At 54.3% G+C, this 19608-nt stretch overlaps 1 protein-coding gene across 5 annotated transcripts in view; it reads right to left on the reverse strand.

Moving 5' to 3' along the window:
• DIDO1 (death inducer-obliterator 1) overlaps nucleotides 1-19608 on the reverse strand; it is a 50755-nt gene that overhangs the window by 21460 nt on the left and 9687 nt on the right. For 3 of the 5 annotated variants that reach the window (XM_078443877.2, XM_078443876.1, XM_081795404.1), the window contains exons 2-7: nucleotides 11984-12150; nucleotides 11397-11509; nucleotides 9054-9885; nucleotides 8312-8633; nucleotides 5769-5981; nucleotides 4734-4944 (exon numbers count right to left, since the gene is read on the reverse strand). In XM_078443877.2, coding sequence (XP_078300003.1) covers nucleotides 4734-4944; nucleotides 5769-5981; nucleotides 8312-8633; nucleotides 9054-9883 — 1576 coding nt within the window. In that variant the 5' untranslated portion in view covers nucleotides 9884-9885; nucleotides 11397-11509; nucleotides 11984-12150. Of the gene's footprint in view, nucleotides 1-4733; nucleotides 4945-5768; nucleotides 5982-8311; nucleotides 8634-9053; nucleotides 9886-11396; nucleotides 11510-11983; nucleotides 12151-12800; nucleotides 13445-19608 lie in introns of those variants that run through there. The other 2 variants (XM_078443878.2, XM_078443879.1) reach the window with 2 other exon arrangements.

The following is a 19608-nucleotide window of genomic DNA, read 5'->3' on the forward strand; positions in this document are numbered from 1 at the left end:
TAGGTCCCCCAAGGCCCCAAGTGAGAGACCACGTGCCCCTCGCAGACCCGCCCACTGGCTCAGGATCCCAGCCCCTGCTCCCACCCCGCCGGCCCCAACTGTGCCCCTCAGTTGAGAGCCAGGCCACCCTGCCCCGTGGGCTCCAGCACAGGAAGGGAAGGCACAGGGCGGGGAGGGCCGGGCGGCCCCGTGTTTCCCACCTCTGACGGCCAGGACTTATCCTGGAGTGAAAAGTGAAGTGAACCATAGCAAGACAAAACCAGTTTGCTCTTGTGCCTTTGCTTAAACACTTGAAAGTGCATTTTTCTTCGAGAAGCACAATAAAGTACCAACTTGCTTTTCTATCAGAAAGCATGTATCACCTCCCGACGAACACTCAAGCAAGCGTAAGCTGCACCCGATGCTGCTCGGACTAGACACCATCTTCAGGAGGTCATTATGAAGACCCCCAGACTGTCACGGTCAGGGCTTCACAAGGCTTTTCTTACTGATGTCCCATATTCGAGTGACTTCCGCCTTAACAGAGAGGCGCGCAGAACTCTGCGAGAAACTTGCAGAATACGCCTGGAAGGAAGTCACTCTCCCTCGTTTTAAGTTTCACGTCCAGTACTTTGAAAATCAACCCCGAAGCTCGTTCATATTGGATGGGTAATCCAGAAAAGAACCAGTGACTGTCCTCCAACACGAACCACTTGGAAGAGACGGGACCGAGGTCTCGTGGGGAGATGGGCGCCTCGCCCTTCCTGACGACATAGCTGCCATCGGGGGAGTGGCCCACGGCCAATGCAGGACTGGACACAGGGCCCGAGGCTCCCGTGGGACTCAGAGCTCTGAACTGGCTACCGGGCATGACCGCAGCTCCCACCAGGGGTGATCGTAACCAGGATCATCTGTACCCAAATGGTTTACTAGTTCACCCAACACACTAGGGGCCTGAGCCACATTAGGAGAGCCCGCTGACCTTTCTCTGTCCATCCCTCGTCCCAAAGGGCCCCATTGAGCAGAAACCACCAGGCTGCTGGCCCCGTGCAGACCAGAGTCAGGGCCCTGCCGCAGTTACCTCTGTGTGCTCCCGGCTGAGCTTCTCCAGGCTCTCGCCACTAGTAGAGGGCCCAGCCTTCTCTCAGCAAAGCTTCTTCGGTTTACTGAAGCAAAGAATACAGCTATGTGCACAGGGACGCATCGCACACACATAGTCAAGAACGTCCTAGCTTCATGCAGACAGCCCTGAAATCCCTGTGCTGCACTGGTGGGGACTACAGCAGCGCCGTCGAAGGGACCCGTGGACTCCGGGACACCGATGCCCGCAGACGGACTCTCCTGCAGCCTGTCTTTACGTAACGGAGCAGGTTCGCAGCTCCCCAAAGTCACTGGCCTGAGTGAGGCCTACCCTGCTGGAAACTTCCGGCACCCCCCACCTGCCAGGGACTGTAGCACAACTACTAAGGGGGCGGCACTGGGAGCTACAGAAGGTTTCCTCTCGAGTGTTAAGTTGACGGACATGTGAAACCTTTCCCTGACCTCTTTGTCTTGTTAGTTTTAAGCTTGTAAAAAGTAAAACCGTTTAAAATGCCAGAAGACTATCATCTGAGAACTCAGAAAACTCCAGCTACGTGGGTAACGTTAAAGACTCGTCAAGCCAAATCTTTATCAGTACAGGTTTTGGTTTTTCCTCTAATTGGTTCAGATGTACCAGGTCTGATTTGTCTCCAACCACATTTTATTGCCAAGGACCATTCTGGAACAGACTGATAAAAATGGCTCCCGCAACTGGCAGAACCCAAGGATTTCCATTTCTACAAAGTATTCCTGGGTCCTAGTGCCCCCCCATATTTGTTCTAGGAAATTTAGGGCTCCTAAGCACGCCTCCGGAGCCCACACCCCTAGTTATCCTCGTGAAAATGCACGTTCTCCTTGATCCATTTCGTAAGCAGGTGGACAGTCTGTGAGGTGTGCCCGGCACTTAGTGAGGAAATGCTTCTATCTGTGTGAGCGGTTTTAAGATATCTGAACTTGGGTGGAGAGGTTGCTAGGGTGTCCATTCTACTTCTCAACTAGATGAAACCGCAGAAATCCCATTTTCCAGTCAAAATCTGTTCAGAACCCCAGTGTTTGAAGTCCCCTAATGAGCCCACATAGGGGATCCAAGGTACCAGGAATGGTGCATATGGGTATCAGAATTCCACTTCACTTCTGAACTGTGATAAATCAGGGGCATCTTAGAAAAAAGTTTTCAGCCCTCTTCATGCCTTAACGGGAGATTGACCCAACAGTGAAAAAGAACAGAAAAAAATAAGGTTATCAAAACAAAAGAATACCATGACTTGAGTTTAGAAATAAAGTGGCAACTGCTTCTAGAAGTTAAAGAAACTGTACAGAAATCCTCAAAAACAAAAAAACGAGTCAGAGGAACAGTGGTATTATGTGAATTGCATCACCCCTGCTGATGTTTCTGTGAGAAGCAGGAAGAGCTTCTGAGTCCTTCCCTGTTTGATGGGAGGTCTCCCTGCACCCATGTTCACAGCTGCCCCACACCCACAACCCAGGGTCAGCACCAGCGGCCTGGGAAGGAGAGGGAAGCCCAGGGCACCTCCGGGGTCAGAGTGTCGTTCCCTCAACAGTAGGCAAGACAGGTTGGGTGGCAATTTGCCCACAGACTTGACACGTACCCAGGTCAACGTGGGAATGCCTCCTAACCACTGTCCCAACGCCAGCTGGACCCTAACCCAGGAGAGCAGTCTGCGGCCAGCCAGAAAGGAAGGGGGTGGTCCCCGTGGGGACGCACGGTTCTGCTGTGTGTGCGCACGCTGCCTGCGACCCCAACTGTGAGGCGATAGTTTGGGGGGAGAGAGGCAGAGACACAACTACTACTCACCGAGACCGAAGTCGGGTATTTTACTAATGGCCGGAAGATGACGTTTCTGGCGCAACAAAAAGGGATGACAAGCAACTAGCTCAAAAATGTGTCCCTTACGCATTCCATAAACGGTGGCTATCCATCAGCTTTAATTTTGAGATGTGAATGTGCTGAGAGAGGCCAACAGTCGCTCATCTGTCCCCTGTCAGCTGAAGCAGCTCAGGCCTCAGCGGGGGCGGGGGGCTGATGTGCAGAGGAAGCAGGCAGAGGGGAGAGGGGCAGAGAAGTAGAGGTGAGAGAGGCAGAGCGGCAGGTGGAGGTGAGAGGGGCAGAGCAGGGGGCCTCCTCCTGGACTCCCTACCCCGTGTGCCCACCGTCCTCGCCCAGCGCTCCTCCACCCCCACCCCCACGGGCACGGGGAGCCTCATGGCAGCTTTTCCAGGTCTGGTCGACAGAGATGGAACTGTACTGCGGCCGGCCAGGGCTTCCGGGGTGACTCCCGGTTTCCTTTGTCCTGTCCCGTGCCTGAGACCGACTCTGAGCACTGTGGCACGGCGTTCCGAAGTGAACTGCTCTCTGCACCGCCCCCCCCCCCCTCCCGCCGCCAGTATTCATCCATGATGCTCAGTGATGCTCATTTGCGGGGACGTGCGTGAGGTCTGTAAAAGTGCTATTCTGCTGAAAGTCTGAGGCAGGTCGCGAGCAACGAAGTTCGCAGCTCACCCACCTAAGGTGTATCAGAGACTCATTTTAACACAGTGATCGGTTAATCCTGTAATTGAATAGCTCACTCCTAACTCCCCCTCCCCACCCGCCTAGTACTGCCTTGTAATTCCGTAGGTCTCAGGTCACTTACGTCCTCCGAGTGAGTAGTTACACATTCCCGACCACACGGGCTCTAGCAATGACCTACAGGAGCACCCAGCTCCGGCGCTCAGGAGAAGGCAGCTCGCAGTCTACACTCTTGGAATTTAAGACCACTCCGTATTTTGGAATTTTTGTAAGAAGCACAAAATATAAAAGAACATAAATTAAAACGGAACAAAAAGAATCTTAATAATGGAGTACGCTGCGCCCTATGGATCAATTTAAGTTTCCAGAATTTTGGAGCGCCTGACTGAGAAATGAGCGAACAGAAAGGACCCCACTGCACGCTCTGGCCCAGGGCTCCTGTCCCGAGGCTGAGGGCCCCACCCGACAGTGCACGCCCCGGAGAGGAGTCGGGCACCAGGGAGCGCGGCACTCCCCCTCCACCGGGGGCGCTGCTCCAAGGGTCAGGCCGCACGCTCACTTACCTTAGAGCACATGCAGCAGCGGTAAACAGCCTTCAAAGCTGGAGTGTGTGTGTGTGTGTGTCTGTGTGTGTGTGTGTTTGTGTAGTATTTGAATCGGACACGAAAAAAATTCCTGCTGGATCCAAACTGACTGAACTCCTGAATATCCTACTTTAGTTGAGCATCTGGTGCAGCACTGCCCGCAGAGGCCTCCCCGCGCCGCAAGGAGAGAAGGCGGAGGCCCCCGGACTGGTGGGGTCTGAGTGCCGGAAGCGCAGCCCCTCAGTGCGACCTCGCCGGAGACCACGGGTACTTACCAGAGCCCGACGATAAAAACGAAAGAGATTAAAGACCTAGATCGCCAGGTGAAACTAAATTTAGCAATGAGGTTTGTACAGCTTTTTGAGGTTTGTACTGACAGGAAGCGCCAACACACTGAGGAGGTGCACGGGGCCGGAGGCATCCTGGACTCAGAAATCTGCTCCGATCTTTGAAGGTGCACCATTAAACGTGGCTAAAGCTCCTAGTTCTGGACAGGCCCAAGTGCTGGCTGTCCAGAAAGACAGGGAAGGGTCCAGACGCTACCCCTAGGTGATACATACATTTATACAACAGTGGTGGCCAGGGGGCAGCAGTCTGTTCTGGCTTTACTGCATTGTAATTGTGGTCGCTTGCCCAGGACGGCGTGCCCTCACAGGTCGCTTCCTTCACGAACACCTCGCTCCTCGAAGGGGCCACTGTCGCCTTCTTCGCTATGTTTTCTTTCTTGTCTGGAGCTGGTCTCTTATGCACAGAAGAGATTCGCACGCCTGCCTGGATAACCAGCAAAACCCCAATCATTACGGAGGTCGGAGAAGAGCCTTCGCTCGCCGCGCTTCACGACGAAAGGCATGATACGCTCTACGGTTGGGGTCGTTTGAAGCCCCTCACCACCCTGAGCGAGGTGCAGGCCCCTGGGGAGCGATGGACACGAAGGAGGACCTGGGTGACAATGTGTTGGGTAAGCCCTGTGGACGCCAGGACGTGGAGGAAAGTGGCGTCCCGCCTCCTGGGCTGGGCGCTCGGCGTTGTTGCCACGGCCCTGTGCACAGCAGCAAGTGCTGCTCTGGGGAGCCTGGGATTCAAAATCACCAGCTTTACAATTTCAGCCATCTAAAGGCTGAGCAGCATTTAAAAACAACTCCCCCAAACGGCACCACCGACACCCTGCTTGTCACAAACGTAACGGGACTGAAACAGCCAAGCCAAGCCGAGCTCAAACTCTGGTCAAGGGCTTCCTGGCAAAACAAGTGCCCGTGACCTTAAAGCATCCCGGGCTCTTCCCAGATCACATGCAGCACAGAACAATTCCACGTGGCAGGTCTTCAAGTGCGGCCCAGTCTGGCCGCAGGGGACCCACGCCACCCTCGCTGTGTGTGAGTGCAAGGTGCACACGCTCTGCCGGGGCCCAGCTCTTCTCCCGTGCGAGTGTGACGCCCTCGCCGAGAGGGCGGACAGAAGACGTGCGCATTTGTGAATCTGACAGGAGCGCTGCGGAGGGGCGCGGGCCCAGCCAGGCCACAAAGGCCGCCGAAGGTGCCCGCCTGCCACCCGCTTCTCACGTCAACGACTCACGGGGCTGCTCTCGGTCAACTTACCTGGACGCTACATTTCGGGAGAATGAGCTTCTCTGGCTTCATCTTGGTCTTGTCTTTAGGTTTTGGTTTTTGTTCTTTACCCGCACTTAGAGATTTCATAGTAGCCGCGGCGTGTTTCAGAATACAGTCACTGCTGCAGTAAACCGAGTCAGGCTGCGCCACGTTCGAGCACCCGGGGCCGATACAGTTTGAGGCACCAGGAGCCTCTACCACCTGCAGGAGGAAACGCAGGGCTTCAGCGTGCTCACCCGTTTTAGCGGTGACAGCGCTTTGGGAACCACTTACTAGTAGCGACGTCACGATTCTTAACGGAGGCGCTAACTATGTTTCTGGTAAGAATGAAAACACGTCTCCGTTTATCCAAAGCACCCGGACCGTCTGTCCCTTGGCTAGGCGCTTACAGTAATTACCCCTCATGCCACCCGTGGCAGGCAGGACTCGAAGGGGACCCCGGGACTCTGCCCTGGTGCACGGCCTCTGTGGACCTCTGAACACAATGGGATTTCACACCCATAATTAGGTTCCATTACAAGGCAGACAGGAAGAGATTTCGCTGATGTACTTGAGATCCCAAATGAGACTCTTCTGAATAACTGAAAGGGCCTGGCTTAGTCAAGTGAAAACCCTAAAAGAGGGACCGGGCCTTGCAGCAGAGAGAAGACCCCACTGCAGGTCTTCAAAAAGCAAGTGGTCCTGCGCGGGAGCCTCCACGGCCAGGTTCTGAGGGGGAGGCTGCCAGATGGAATGCACAACACCCAACTCAATTTGAACCTCCGAGAAACAACGAATGACTTTGGGTACCACTGTGCCATAGACCCCGCACAGGGCACATTTAGACACAAAACCGTGGGGAGTCTTTCAGAGGTGGGTCTCTCCCCAGCCGAGCCTCCCATGAGACCCCAGCCTGCAGCGGCACCTGGGGTGCAGTCTCTTACGACCCTGTGCACAGGCCGCTGACCCACAGAAACTGAGCTGAAAAATCATGCTGTGCAAGGCCACTAAGACTGTGGTCACTCGCTAGGCAAGCAAGAGGGACCTCACCTACCACGAGATCTTACCCCGTGCACTTCTGTTAACATTTGCCAACGTGTGGGGTTTTTTTTTTTTGGTGGTCGAGACTAAAATACACATGAACCTATCCCTCAAGTGTACTTGAGCAAAATCTTACTTCTCCAATTAATGTATTCTGAGATTGTTTTTCTTCCACAAAATCCAAGTTTAACCAAGAATAAAATTAAGCCTGTATAACCTCAAACAGATCAACAATAAAGACGTGAAATTAAGGTGACTTTTCCCGTTAATTTCCAATTCCATGAATTTTTTTTTAACTTTTTTTGACGTTTATTCATTTTTGAGAGTTGGGGGAGAGACAGAGAGAGAGAGGGAGGGAGACACAGGATCCGGAGCAGTCTCCAGGCTGTCAGCACAGAGCCTGATGCAGGGCTTGAACCCACAAACTGTGAGATCATGACCTGAGTTGAAGTCGGACGCTCAACCGACTGAGCCACCCAGGCGCCCCTCCATGAATTTTCCTTAATGACCGAACATGATATGAACAGTGAGCATCACACCCCCACTCAGTACGTCCTGGCACTCCTTGCTGGCCACCCTTAATTGGTCCAGACCTCACGGCACTTTTACTTCGAGGCTCCCACAGCCCTCACGGCTTCTGCATGCCCGGTGCCCACTGAAGGACAGGCCTCCAATTCAAGGCCATCCAGGACTCAGGAAGGGCTGTGGGAACGTGCTCGTGAGGGTCTGTGACACTGCTCAACAGCACAAGCTGAACATACATGAGAGAGAGGACAGAGGGCCATGGTCCTAGAGACCTAAGAGCCAGCTAGAAGGAGAAGCACGTAGCAGAGCTAGGAAAAGAGAGACTGAGCTGGTGGGAGCACCGGAAGCACCTGAGACTGTTATAGGCGGTCGGGCCAGAGGGATCTCCCGCCTTCCCGCCCGGGGACCTTGGATCACCAGCACTGCCCTTGGCGCTCGCAAGACCACCAGCCAGGAGCTCAAAATAATTTCGTTAACGTGTATGTGAAGATCAAGACTCCAGAAAGAATATTTAAGAAAAACGGACTCTAAGTTATTTTTATTTAAAGAGAGAGTGCGAGTGGGGGAGAGGGACAGAAGAAGAGACAGAAAGAATCTCAAGCAGGCTCCACCCCACGACCCTAGGATCATGACCTGAGCCAAAATCAAGAGTTGGACGCTCAACAGACTGAGCCACCCAGGCACCCCCCAAAAATCAAACTCTATAAATAAGTGTTTAAGGAAAACGTTAACTTGATAATAACCATATAGGAGATAGACAGGACTTAAATAAAAGGTCCCCTGTGGCGTCCTGCAGGGGCACGAGTGCGGGAGGCCCACGAGGCAAAGTGCAGAGGACTGCCTTCCAGCAGAGCCCAGCCCATGGCAGACACAGCGCCCTGCTCCGAGAGAAAGAATCTCGAGTCCCGACACTGTTCCCTCTGTGGACGGGAACCTGCGATCTATGGGGTCCGCCCCTTCCGCGGGCCTCGCACACCAGTACTTACGGGCTGGAATATCTTGAGCTTTTTCTTGCTGCTGGGGTTTGCAGCTTTCTCAATTCTGCCCTTTATTCCTTGGTCCTCACTGGACTTCTGCTCCACCGTCCCCATGCTGGTGCAGTCGGCACCGTCTGAGTCTGCGGGCCCGCACCCGGCCTCCTGCTGCTCTGTGCCCTCGGGCTCCGCGTCGTCCCGCACCTGCAGGATGGTGCAGTGCGGGCAGATGTAATCCTCGCCGTTGCGCTCCAGGAGCCTTCCCCGAGCCTCGGAGATGCCCACACAGTCGCCGTGAAACCACTCTTCACATCGGTCACAGCAGATCATAAACCTAAAATTATACAATAATGGTATCAGGACTGGAAAACACGACAAACGCTCAATTTTTGGTACGTTAAAAAATGAATTGGCTTTAAAACCCTATTATGAAAAAAACCAAAATACGGGAAAGAGGGAAGAAAATAATGACTATTCGATGCCCTTCTCTTGAATTTACCACCATTCAAATTTGGGTCTTTTTGTTTCGGGGGGGGGGGGGGTGGGGGGGGCAGCATTCTGGGAGTGAGCTGCCCGGCTCCTGGCATTCCAGCCTACAGACCACGCTCGTCTCCCGCCCCCCACCCAGCCACAGCCTGCCCCTGTGCCCCCTTCCAGAATGGTGTAGAGCAGCGCTGTGCAAGGGGCCTCTAGGAGGATGGGGGCATCCCAGTCTATGCTGCCTCACGAGGACAGGGGGCGGCCCCGGGCCTACCTGTTGTTGTGCGGCTGACGACATATGCAGTACAGAGCGTTGGGCTCGTAGGCCTCACACTCGGGCCGCTGCCGGCCCGTGTCCCTGGGGTCTCTGCCTTCCATCCCCTGAGCCGCCTTCCCTTCCGGCTCCTGCTCTCCGCCGTCTTTCTCGGCCTCCGACACGGCGCCCTGCTCGGCCTCGGGCTCCTGCTCGCGGGGCAGCGAGCTCTCTGTGGCACCGGCCGCCTCCGTGCCGCCGGTCTGCGCGGGACCCTGCTCTCGGCGCTTCCTCCGCAGGCGGCTCTGGAGGCTCCTGGGGGATCTGTCGGCCGCCGCCTGCTCCCGCTGTCTCCGCAGGCGGTTCTGCAGTTCCTTCAAAGTCAGCCCGTCGCTGTCGCTGTCAGAGGTGTCGTCCTCACCCTCACCCCCTTTGGCCTTTGTGGGGGCGGCCGGCTGCTCCTTGTCCCCCGCGGAGCCTGCCGTGGGCCCGCCCTTCCCCTCCGACGTGCTCTCCACGCTCCCTTCCGATGCCGTCTCCACGTCCGTGACGGGACAAGACACTGGCTCGCCGGAGTCCTCCAGGGAGACGGGCGCATTCTTCCTTCCTCGCCGTCGGACCGTCGTGAGAAACTCTTCCACGCGCTCGGTCCGCTTCGGCTGCCTCCCGCTGCGCCGCAAGGAAAGGCCCTGCTGGGGCTGCTGCTCCAGAGCGTCCGCCTCGGCGTCCCCGGCACCCTCTCGCTTGGCGATGGTGGTTCTTCGAAAGCCCCACGTTTTCCTGAATTCTTTGCTGGTGGGTTTGATGGCCTTGGGTGCTTCTTCATTGCTCGGGCCACCTTTTTCATCCATACCTAACGGGGAAACGACCAAACCACAAGCGACGTTAACGAGGCGACATTTCTGGGCCAATGACCGACGATCCCGGAGCTGAAAGTGCACGCGACCTTTAATCCACACAACGGAGGGGGCACGGGGGCAACGACAGCCTTCTACCTACACGGAGTGAAGGTGTCCGTTGAAACCAGTTACCTTTTTAGAAAAAATTTTAAGTTTAGTTATTTTTTAAAGTTTATTTTTGAGAGAGAGGGAGAGAGAGAGCGCACGCAGGGGATGGGCACAGAGAGAGGAGAAAGAGAAACCCAAGCAGGCTTTGTTTTCCCTGTCAGCACAGAGCCCGATGCCGGGCTTGAACCCACAAACTGAAATTGTGACCTGAGCTGAAATCAGGAGTCAGATCTTCAATTGACTGAGCCACCCAGGTGCCCCTAAATTTATTTGACTGAGAGAGCGTGCATGAGTGCATGTGAGCAGGGGAAGGGGGAGAGAGGGAGGGAGGGGGAGAGAGGGAGGGAGGGGGAGAGAGGGAGGGAGGGGGAGAGAGGGAGGGAGGGGGAGAGAGGGAGGGAGGGGGAGAGGAGGAGAGAGAGAGGGAGGGAGGGAGGGGGAGAGGGAGCAAGAGAAGAGGGAGAGGGAGAGGGGGAGGGGGAGGGGGAGGGGGAGGGGGAGGGGGAGGGAAGGAGGGAAGGAGGGAAGGAGGGAAGGAGGGAAGGAGGGAAGGAGGGAGGGAGGGGAGAGGAGAGAGGGAGAGGAAGAGGGAGAAAATGAATCCTAAGCAGGCTCCACTGTCAGCACAGAGCCCAAAGTGGGGCTCAATCCCCTGAACGATGAAATCATGACCTGCGCTGAGATCAAGAGTCGGTCACTTAACAGACTGTGCCACCAGGCGCTACAAAATGAGTCATCTTGACCGAAGATTCCTAACAGGCGGTAACAGGAGATTTGAGGGGACTCATTAGAGAAGATTTAACAGCCACACGTTCAATGTTTAGTGGAGAACCGCAGCCAGCAAATCCAGCCGGTCCCCTCGCCCCTCAGCTGCCCAGTACAGGGCTCCGCAGGACGGGCGGTGGGGGCAGCACAGGTGGCACGGGGCGTGAACAGAGGAGGGCCGGCTTTCCGGGGACCCCCCCCACCCCAGCACAGCTACAGAACGACGTGCCGGCTCGAGGACCAGCTGCTTCCACCCTGGGTTTCAGAGCCCTGAGCTGCTATGTAAGACGTCCGGCTGCCCCGCTAGAGGGAAGGGCATGGAGCAGGTGTGGTGCTCGTGCCCGCACCCCAACCCTGAGGTGAGCTGAGTGCCACCCTGCCCTGCCCTGTGGATACCTCATGGAGGTGAGGGTCGCACAGGTAAGAAGTAACAGATAATTTGAACACTTGAGAAAATAAAGCCCAGGGCAACAGCTTTACGCCTATTTATTCTCTGCTCTTAACTTCCTAGTAGATTACTAAAAGGTCATGCTCGTGAAAATTCTACTCTTGCTTCAAATGATAAAATCTGGGGGAAAAAACCAGCATATACCTTGAGAATTTTTTTCCAAGCTTCCCAGGCTTCAATCACATTTAAATGCTACTGCAGACTCAGATTCTATGCCATGTTCCAGTGTAGGGGAAGGACTGCTATGGAATGACAACCTTCAAAATACAAAATATACAAAATTCAAAACCACACGTGACCTGATTCTTCACTCCCCACAAGGTGCTGTCCCTTCCCGCTTTTCTGTCCAGAACTTGGCCAGCACACTCTAGCCAGTCGGAAGCTTGTGGGAGTGACTGTGACATCAGCACACGTCCCCTCAAGGACCACAGCACTTTTCTGGTCACCTGAGATTTTGTGCAGGAAAAGCTCTCCTCAACAAAACGCAACTCTCACACAACATCAAGTGTATGCTCCGATAAAACGCCAATGTAAAGATAAAGGAGTGCGGGCATCCGGTTCTCAGCGTGTGGCCGAATGTCTCTCTGAACACCTTAGGGCTAAAGTTTACTATTTCGAACAAGCAAATATGAATGTTACATGCTATCAGTTCCTTCGCATAAGATGCCATCCGACTTGAAACCTATTAAGCGAAAAGGAGCTGCTGACATTTAATGCTATTTATACTTTACCTGCCGGAACACTGAAAGCTTGGACACTTTCTCTGGAGGTCCAAACACCTGGCAGATGGAATCGCCTGGTCCAAGTAAACCACTAGGCCTCAAACACTGCTGTTGTCAGTCAAGGTTCACAAGTAACAATGAAGATTATCTCGAGACTATTCGCATGGAGTAAGCTCCTAAAAGAAAATAAAAAAATAATTCATAGGTGTTAAGTAATTGGAACTAAAACCACGTTAAAAAAACAAAACATCAACTTTCCAAGTCATCTGATTTGTCTATATGTTACCACGTGACCCACAAAGCCATCCAGGGAGTCAAAAAAAGAAAAAGAAGAAAAGAAAAAACACAATCCTGTTCCTCAAGGACTTTTAACGAAGGGAAGACACGGTGACCACGCTCTGGATGGTGACCAGGCCAGCCCTGGAGCAGGAGCGGGTCCTGGCTGGCGCAGCGGGGAGGCCGGGAGCGAGCTGCAGGGAGAGTGCAGAGAGGCTGCAAAATGGGCTGCTTTCCAATCACGACCTCACTTCTGAGACGGACCCAGCTCCGTAAAACCACACAGAGAGAGAACCAGGGAACGTGAGAAGGCTGCACCGAACCGCGTGCGAACACAAGTACTTAAAAAATCTTAATGCTGTAGCCACGCCATCCTTTTAAAGGCCCAAAAAAACTCTGAAGACCGTTATTTACAGTTACTTCCCGTGGTCCACGTGCGGTGCGCGTGCACAGCGCACCCAGCCCTCCCCCGGATTGTCCCGCACCCAGCGAGACGCACACTGAACAGGCCCCTGTTCCCGGGCCAATCCTAGCTGATCTTTTCACACACCTCACACTCCACCCCGAGGGTGCCCCCTGCCAGCTGAACCCTCACCTCCAGCAGCCCTCCGGTAAACTGTGGTTTCCTTAGTGACCCCAGAACAAAGACCAACATTCTGACGCTCCTCCTTTTAAAGAGCCAGTGACCCCTCCACTCCGAGGAGGAGCGGAATCCAACCTCCTGGCCACCGAATCTCTCAAGTGTGGTAAATGCATCTCAAATTGAGGCTTCAACACTTCAGACGCTTTGCCTCTCAGAACAAACTATTATCTTGACTTTATATTTATCTTTGCAATATTACTTTTGTGATAATTTCCTCAGCCCAGAAATTCTACTATAAAATCGCACCCGGTGAAAGGCGGAGAAACCGTGTTGAACTTGGACATGGGTGTAACGGAGAGAGTCCGCCGCCCAGGAACCCGCAGCCCCGCCGGCTGCCATGGCTGTCCCCACCAAGAGGGGTGGGGGGGGGGAAGGCGGGCGCCCCTGCCACCCGGAGACCGACATGGCGACATGGCGGGAAGTCACCGTTCTCCATCTCAGCGTGGTGCCCTCCTTGGCTGCCTGGCGTAAGTCCTCCCCGCTCAAGGCTTCCCGGCGGCTCTCCGAGCCCCTTCATGCTCTTCAAAGCTGAGGGCCCCAAAGAGCTTCTGTTTCCAACAGGCAAATGGAGAAAGTTTCCGGTTACTGTAACTGGCAGCTCCCCCCCCCCCCCAGCCCGGGGGCGGACCCTGCAAGAGGGCGGAGCGCAGGCACCTGCTGGGGTGGGGGAAGTGCACCTGTCTGCACGGACCTGCTTCCCTACAACACAGAAGCCAGGGTGGCCTTGACGCCAGTCCCCAGCTCCTCAAACGGCTTTACTTACCGGGGAACACAGGGCTCGTGCCAGCAGACAGAGGCTTTTCAAGACTGTCATTTGCACTTGAAACCTCAAATTTTATCACCAGTGGCGAATAGTGGCAGTTGCTTTCCCCGAGACTCCCATCTTTCACCTGAGAAAACGCCCCCTGAATGCGGAGCCGGTCGGTTCTCTCAGGGGCCAGGGCCCTTCTGGAGGCGGCCGGGGGCCCTCTGGGGGACTCGCCATTTCACCGCAGGGGACGTTCGAAGCCCTGGACACCGCAGTGGTGAGGTCCCATCAGGTCCCCAGGCCTCGCCGCCGGCCCCGGGGACGCGGGCACCACGCCGGGAGGAGCCCTGCACGCCCTGCATGTGTGCAAAGCAACAGTCTTGCACTTGGGTATCAGAAGGGCCCAGGCATTTCCTCCCACAAAACTGCTCTAAACCCGCTAAATTCCCCTTCAGAATCTCCAACAACTTTTCAAAATGTTAGGCTGACAGTTGTGACTTTTTTTTTTAGTGTTTATTTTTGAGAGACAGAGAGAGACAAAGAGGGCGAGCGAGCGCATGAGCAGGCGAGGGGCAGAGAAAGAGAATCCCAAGTAGGCTCTGAGCTGTCAGCACAGACCCTGACGCCCGGCTCGAACCCAAGAACTGTGAGATCATGATCTGAGCCGCAGTTGGATGCTTAACTGACTGAGCCACCCAGGCGCCCCTAAAAATTTTCTTATTTTTTAAAATGCTTATTTCTGAGACAAGGTGCACACGCGAGAGCAGGGGAATGGGGGAGGAGGAGGGGCAGAGAGAAAGGGAGACCGAGGATCCGAAGCGTGCTCTGCGAGAATCGAACTGTGAGATCATGATCTGAGCTGCAGTTGGACGTTAACAGACTGGGCCACCCAGGTGGCCCCTCCTTTTTTAAAAAACCCAACACAACAAACATCCACCCAAAACAGCCGTGGGTGTCAGTGCTGCAGGACATTCAACCTGGTAAACGCGAGGGCTCCGCGTCTAGGACGCGCGCTCACAGAAGGGACTATGATGCGCCCGTGGACAGACGGGTCTCCGGTTCTACCAACCTACGAGACTGCCTGACCGAAGACGCTATGCCGAGAACCACAGTGCAGTTCCTGTCTTCACAGCATGACGACTGTGAGGAAACAGCCTGCGCTGCGTCTCAAAAAGATCACACGAAGCGTGTGCCTGCCACGCCACCACGCACCTGGTGGCAAACCTCCAACCCTTGAAACAATATTCAAAACAAGTGATGTCAATTTTGAAAAAAACCTGCCAGCCAGAAATTACAGCCAATGTTGCAACACAGCCTCACTGTTTTGACTCATTAACCGAAAATTTAAAATTCTGCCAGGCCGGGCTCAAGCTCACGTTCATGCTTTGTATGAAGGGGCTTCCCTCCTCACAACCACCCCTTTGTGGCTCACGATAAAGGGCTGAGAAGGTGCTAGGTTCCTCCAACTACTAAAAAGGAGAGATCCCAACTAAAGACTCTTTCCTGACACGACGGCCCCCGGCGAGCACCCAGGTCTGAGCACCGTCCTGGCCACCAGCAGCGGGCTCTGCCAGCGCTCCCTCCGCTCGCCAACCCTGGGGTCTGCGGCAGCAAACGCCACTCCTGCCTTCTGACCCCGGCCCACAAAGGAAACTAAGCAAACCAGTTTTTGTTTATCTGAACATCTACACAGAACCTGACTCGACGGCGTTAACTGCATTTAAGTCTTTTACAGCCTATTCGAAGTTCTGCTGCTACCAAAACCCATGGTCGTTATTAAAACTATCTTGATGGGGGGGGGGCGGGGTGCCTGGGTGGCTCAGGTGGTGGAGCAGCTCAGGTCACGGTCTCGTGGTTCGTAAGTTCGAGCCCGGCATCCGGCTCTCTGCTGTCAGTGTGGAGCCCGTTTTGGATCCTCTGTCTCCACCCGCCCCCCCCCCCCCCCCCCACGCATCTCCCCCGCTCATGCTTTCTCAAAGACAAACATTAAAAAACATTAAAAATAAAAAAATTATCCTGATGAAACGAAGGTGTCCGCAACACAGCCCGGATGTGTATATAAAGAGACATCTAGAAATGACCCTGCTTAAAATTTCTTAGTGCTGCTTTTACACACGTGTGGAGACAAAAAGCAAAAGCCGCTGCTTGAAAGCACCTTGGGGACTGAGGCCCGGCCAGGCTCTGCCATCCAGCCGGGCTTCCAGGTCATTGTGGGCATGCAACGGGCACAGGTTTCCCTCTACCCAGTTTCTGTTGCGGAACACAGGCTTGTGACCTTGGTGGACAACTCCACGTGGGTGTCAGCAGCCAGAGCAGCCACGTTACATCTGCCAAGGTTAAGGAGAACGAGACGAGGCTTTCACTCTTCTCTGCCTAATGCCACGGGCCACTACCTTCAATGGGCTTCGGCCATGGTCTGCGTTGTACACACCCTGAAAATTCATTTTGAAACCCAGTGCTAGGGTGATGGCACTCCTAGCAGATGGGAGGTGCTTAGGTCATAAGGTCAGAACCCTCATGAATAGGATCAGTGCCCTTAAAAAGAGCCCCCTCCCCCCCCCCAGCTCTCTTGCCCCCTGCAGCCCTGAAGACCCCTTACCAGCACCTGACCATGCCAGCTAACACCCTGATCTTGGGCCTCCAGATCTGTGAGAAGCAGAGGTGTTTTGTATAAGCCCCCTGGTCTACGGTCTTTTGTTAAAGCAGCCCAAGCAGACTGAGCCAGCCCCCCTCTGGTCTCTCTGAACAAAAACATGCTTTCGAACACCGCAAGGGACCATTGGAATCGTACATCCTGGGGGACTGGTGCTCTTAACACAAGGCCACCGCCTGGCTCTTAGTGACCCTCTGAACAATACAGGTTCTTGCACTCATTAGAAAATCTGTCATGGGGGCGCCTGGGTGGCTCAATCAGTTAAGCGTCCAACTTCCGCTCAGGTCACGATCTCACGGTTCATGAGTTCCAGCCCCATGTCGGGCTTGCTGCTGTCAGCGCAGAGCCTGCCTCAGATCCTTTGTCCCCACCTCTCTCTGTCCTTCACCTGCTCGCGTTCTCTCTCTCAAAAACAAACATTAAAAAAATAAAAGTAAAAAGTGTCATACGGGACAAGCTTGGCTGCTGCTAAATCCCCAATGACGACACTGGGACGGGTTCCCAGACAGGAGAGTCCCCTCTCCTTCCTTCCCCAACAGAGAGAGGGAGAGATGTGCGTGTGTGTGCACAGAGAGGACAGGCACCGTAAGTCACTTCCCTGGGCAGTATGATGTTCAAGTGCCAGCCACCCCTGCTAGGTGCTTTGGGAGCTGTGTCCCCTGAAGAGTCTCTAGGTCTTGTAGCTATTAGTTAAGAACCCTGACCCTCCAGGGAGGACCCCGACCCTACTGGTCACCCCATTGATTTTGTATCCACAGTGGTCTGTCTAGGCCCCGTCTGCACCTGTGGCTGGCTGGCACTCCCTTCCAGCACCAGTGAGTGGGGGCACCGCTGCAGGACCCCACGGCATTGTCGTTTCCTGGGGTCATGCCACAGGAGACCTGCATCATTCCACAGCCAACACAGGCCACCCTCACCCCCATTTTCACTGCAGCAGGAATTAAGGATCTAGCGAAAGGCCGTCTTACAGTCAATGTGAAGTGCCGCTTCCACGCAGACGCGGCAGTCAGGCCACGTGACCTAAGGCCCGAAGAAGTCTCAGCGCCCCTCCCACCCAGCAGGCACCCAGGCCACGCTCTGGGCCTCTCACTTCATTTCAGGTGGTCTACTTGGGAGAGAGATGTGCACTGGGAGGACAAACCAGCTTTATCCCACGTTCTTCCCGAAAAGCAAGCACACGGCTGAGCCAATAAAAATTCAAAGACGTTGTCTAACTTCCTAAAAGTAACCCATTTTCCCAGATGTGAGCATTTAAAGACAACTATTTTGTAAAATTCTTATTTCTTAACAACACAGCATCTCTAATCATTATTTAAAGCGAAGTTCTCAAGAAATGTGGTCCTCAGGCCCTTCAGGGGGTCCCTGAGGTCAACTCATCTCTGCAACCACAAAGGCTATCACATGCCTCTCCCGCTGGCCACTCGGGAGCGGGCGGTAAAGCTTTCTGGAAGCTAAATCACAGCGATGTACTAGAGCCCGCATGCAGAAGCAGACGTAAGGATCCAGCTGTTGTCAGTTAAGCCAGAAGTTAAAGAAACAAATGGCCTCTGTCATTGTTTCTTAGAAAAAAAAATAGTTTTCATACGACGTTATTCACGTTGACACGCGTGAGGCTGTATGTTCAAAAATGAACTTAGATGTCTTTTAAGCGCCAAGTACAGTAAATACCAATAGACACACATAAATAAAGACTCTGTGATGCCCTCAGTAAATTTAGGCGTATAAACGTGTCTTGAGCTGAGGCGTAAAGAGCAGGCTTTAAGGTAACTTGACGGGACTGCTCCTGACGGGCCAGAAGCAGTCGGTGCCGTGTCCTTCCCAGTCAGCAAGGCTAGGCGAGCAGCAGCGGCGCTCAGTATCCGCCTCATCTACACCTTCCGTCCCACTCGCGAGTGATCGCTAGGAAGGCGCTTCTTTCCAGGTATGAAATGGTTGTGTGCACACAGGCTGCCACCCGACCTCAAAGAGAATAGAGTTTGGAGAAGACACGAAGGACTTCCCTCCCGAGCACCTGCCTGGTGAGTGGTGCTGTTGGGACCGCAGGCCACAAACTGGCCAAGAGGCGACGGCTAACGGTGGAGACCTAAGGTCAAGAAGCCACCACGTTTCAGCTGGAGTCTTCTTTTCTCTCTCTGAGATGAGCCAAAGCCAGCGTCCAGTTTTGTACTGGGGGCAAGTGGGAGAGGTCCCTGCTTAAACAAAGAAATTACAGGACCACGGGATCTTCCCTGTCAAATTTTAAAGCCTCACGTAGCGCCAAGCCTGACAGTTAAGCCGGTACACAACGCACGCGACTTCAGACTGTTGCTGCTCTATGTGTGAGTAGTGCAGGAACGGGATGTCTTACAACTAAAAAACATGCTGTGAAGAGGCAGACTGTGGGATCACAGTCTAACATCCACAGCTAGTGTCCACCTAGCCCCGCTGTCTCCATGGGGCGCTAGGGCATCTTGTGGGGGGGGGGGGCCCTCTGTATGCAGGCTCAGCATTTCCAGTCCTGACCGAGGCAGTCGGCACTCCCCTCCTCCACGTAGAAGTGGGGCAGTTCTTCTCCCAAGCAGGCTGGGCTCGGGAGGCTCAAGGCGCAGCTCTGCAGCGCATTACAAGAACACGGGCTTCAGCCCCAGGGGCAAACCTAACAGGTACCGACGTGCTGAGAATGTGCACTTCCCTTTGGGCTGTGCTTGCCCGTCTGGGAACTGTGGACGACCGTGACCTCCCAATTTCCTAAAAGGATACGTGAAACTACACCATGTAAGTGACAGCGCCCGCACACAGGAAGCAAGCAGCAAGCGGTAGGGGCCATCTATTAAGAGGATGACGTCCGTATTGGTGAGCGTTTGCGAAAGCAGGCCCCTAGGAGAATCTACTTGATAAATATTCACCAAGATGCCCTCCTGTACTCGGCACCGGGACAGAGCAGGCAACATTCCTGCTCCCGTGGTCCAGGGGGACATGCCTCACTTGGACCCAGCTGAGACAGCTGGCAAAGGGCAGGTGCGTGTATAAGGGCCCTCCCAGCCACACTTTTTTTTTTTTTTTTTTTTTAAACAAAGGGACACAAATCCATCTCCACCATCAGGACACTGATTTTGGGAGGGAGAGAAAAATCAAGAAACGTCCACATAATGGAATTCTTTCAGACTGCAATTAAAGGACAACAAACCACATGGCCACTGCCATGGAGAGTGGGTCCCACACGAGTGAAGAGCACGGTGGCCACGTCCCATAAACACATCCTGCCACACCCACCCACCCACCCATGTCCAGAAACTGGGCAACAGCTGTAATGCAGGTTCTGAAGGGCTTCTGGT

The sequence above is a fragment of the Panthera onca genome, chromosome A3, assembly GCF_046562875.1.
Source record: "Panthera onca isolate mPanOnc1 chromosome A3, mPanOnc1 haplotype 2, whole genome shotgun sequence".
In the NCBI taxonomy this organism is placed as follows: domain Eukaryota; kingdom Metazoa; phylum Chordata; class Mammalia; order Carnivora; family Felidae; genus Panthera; species Panthera onca.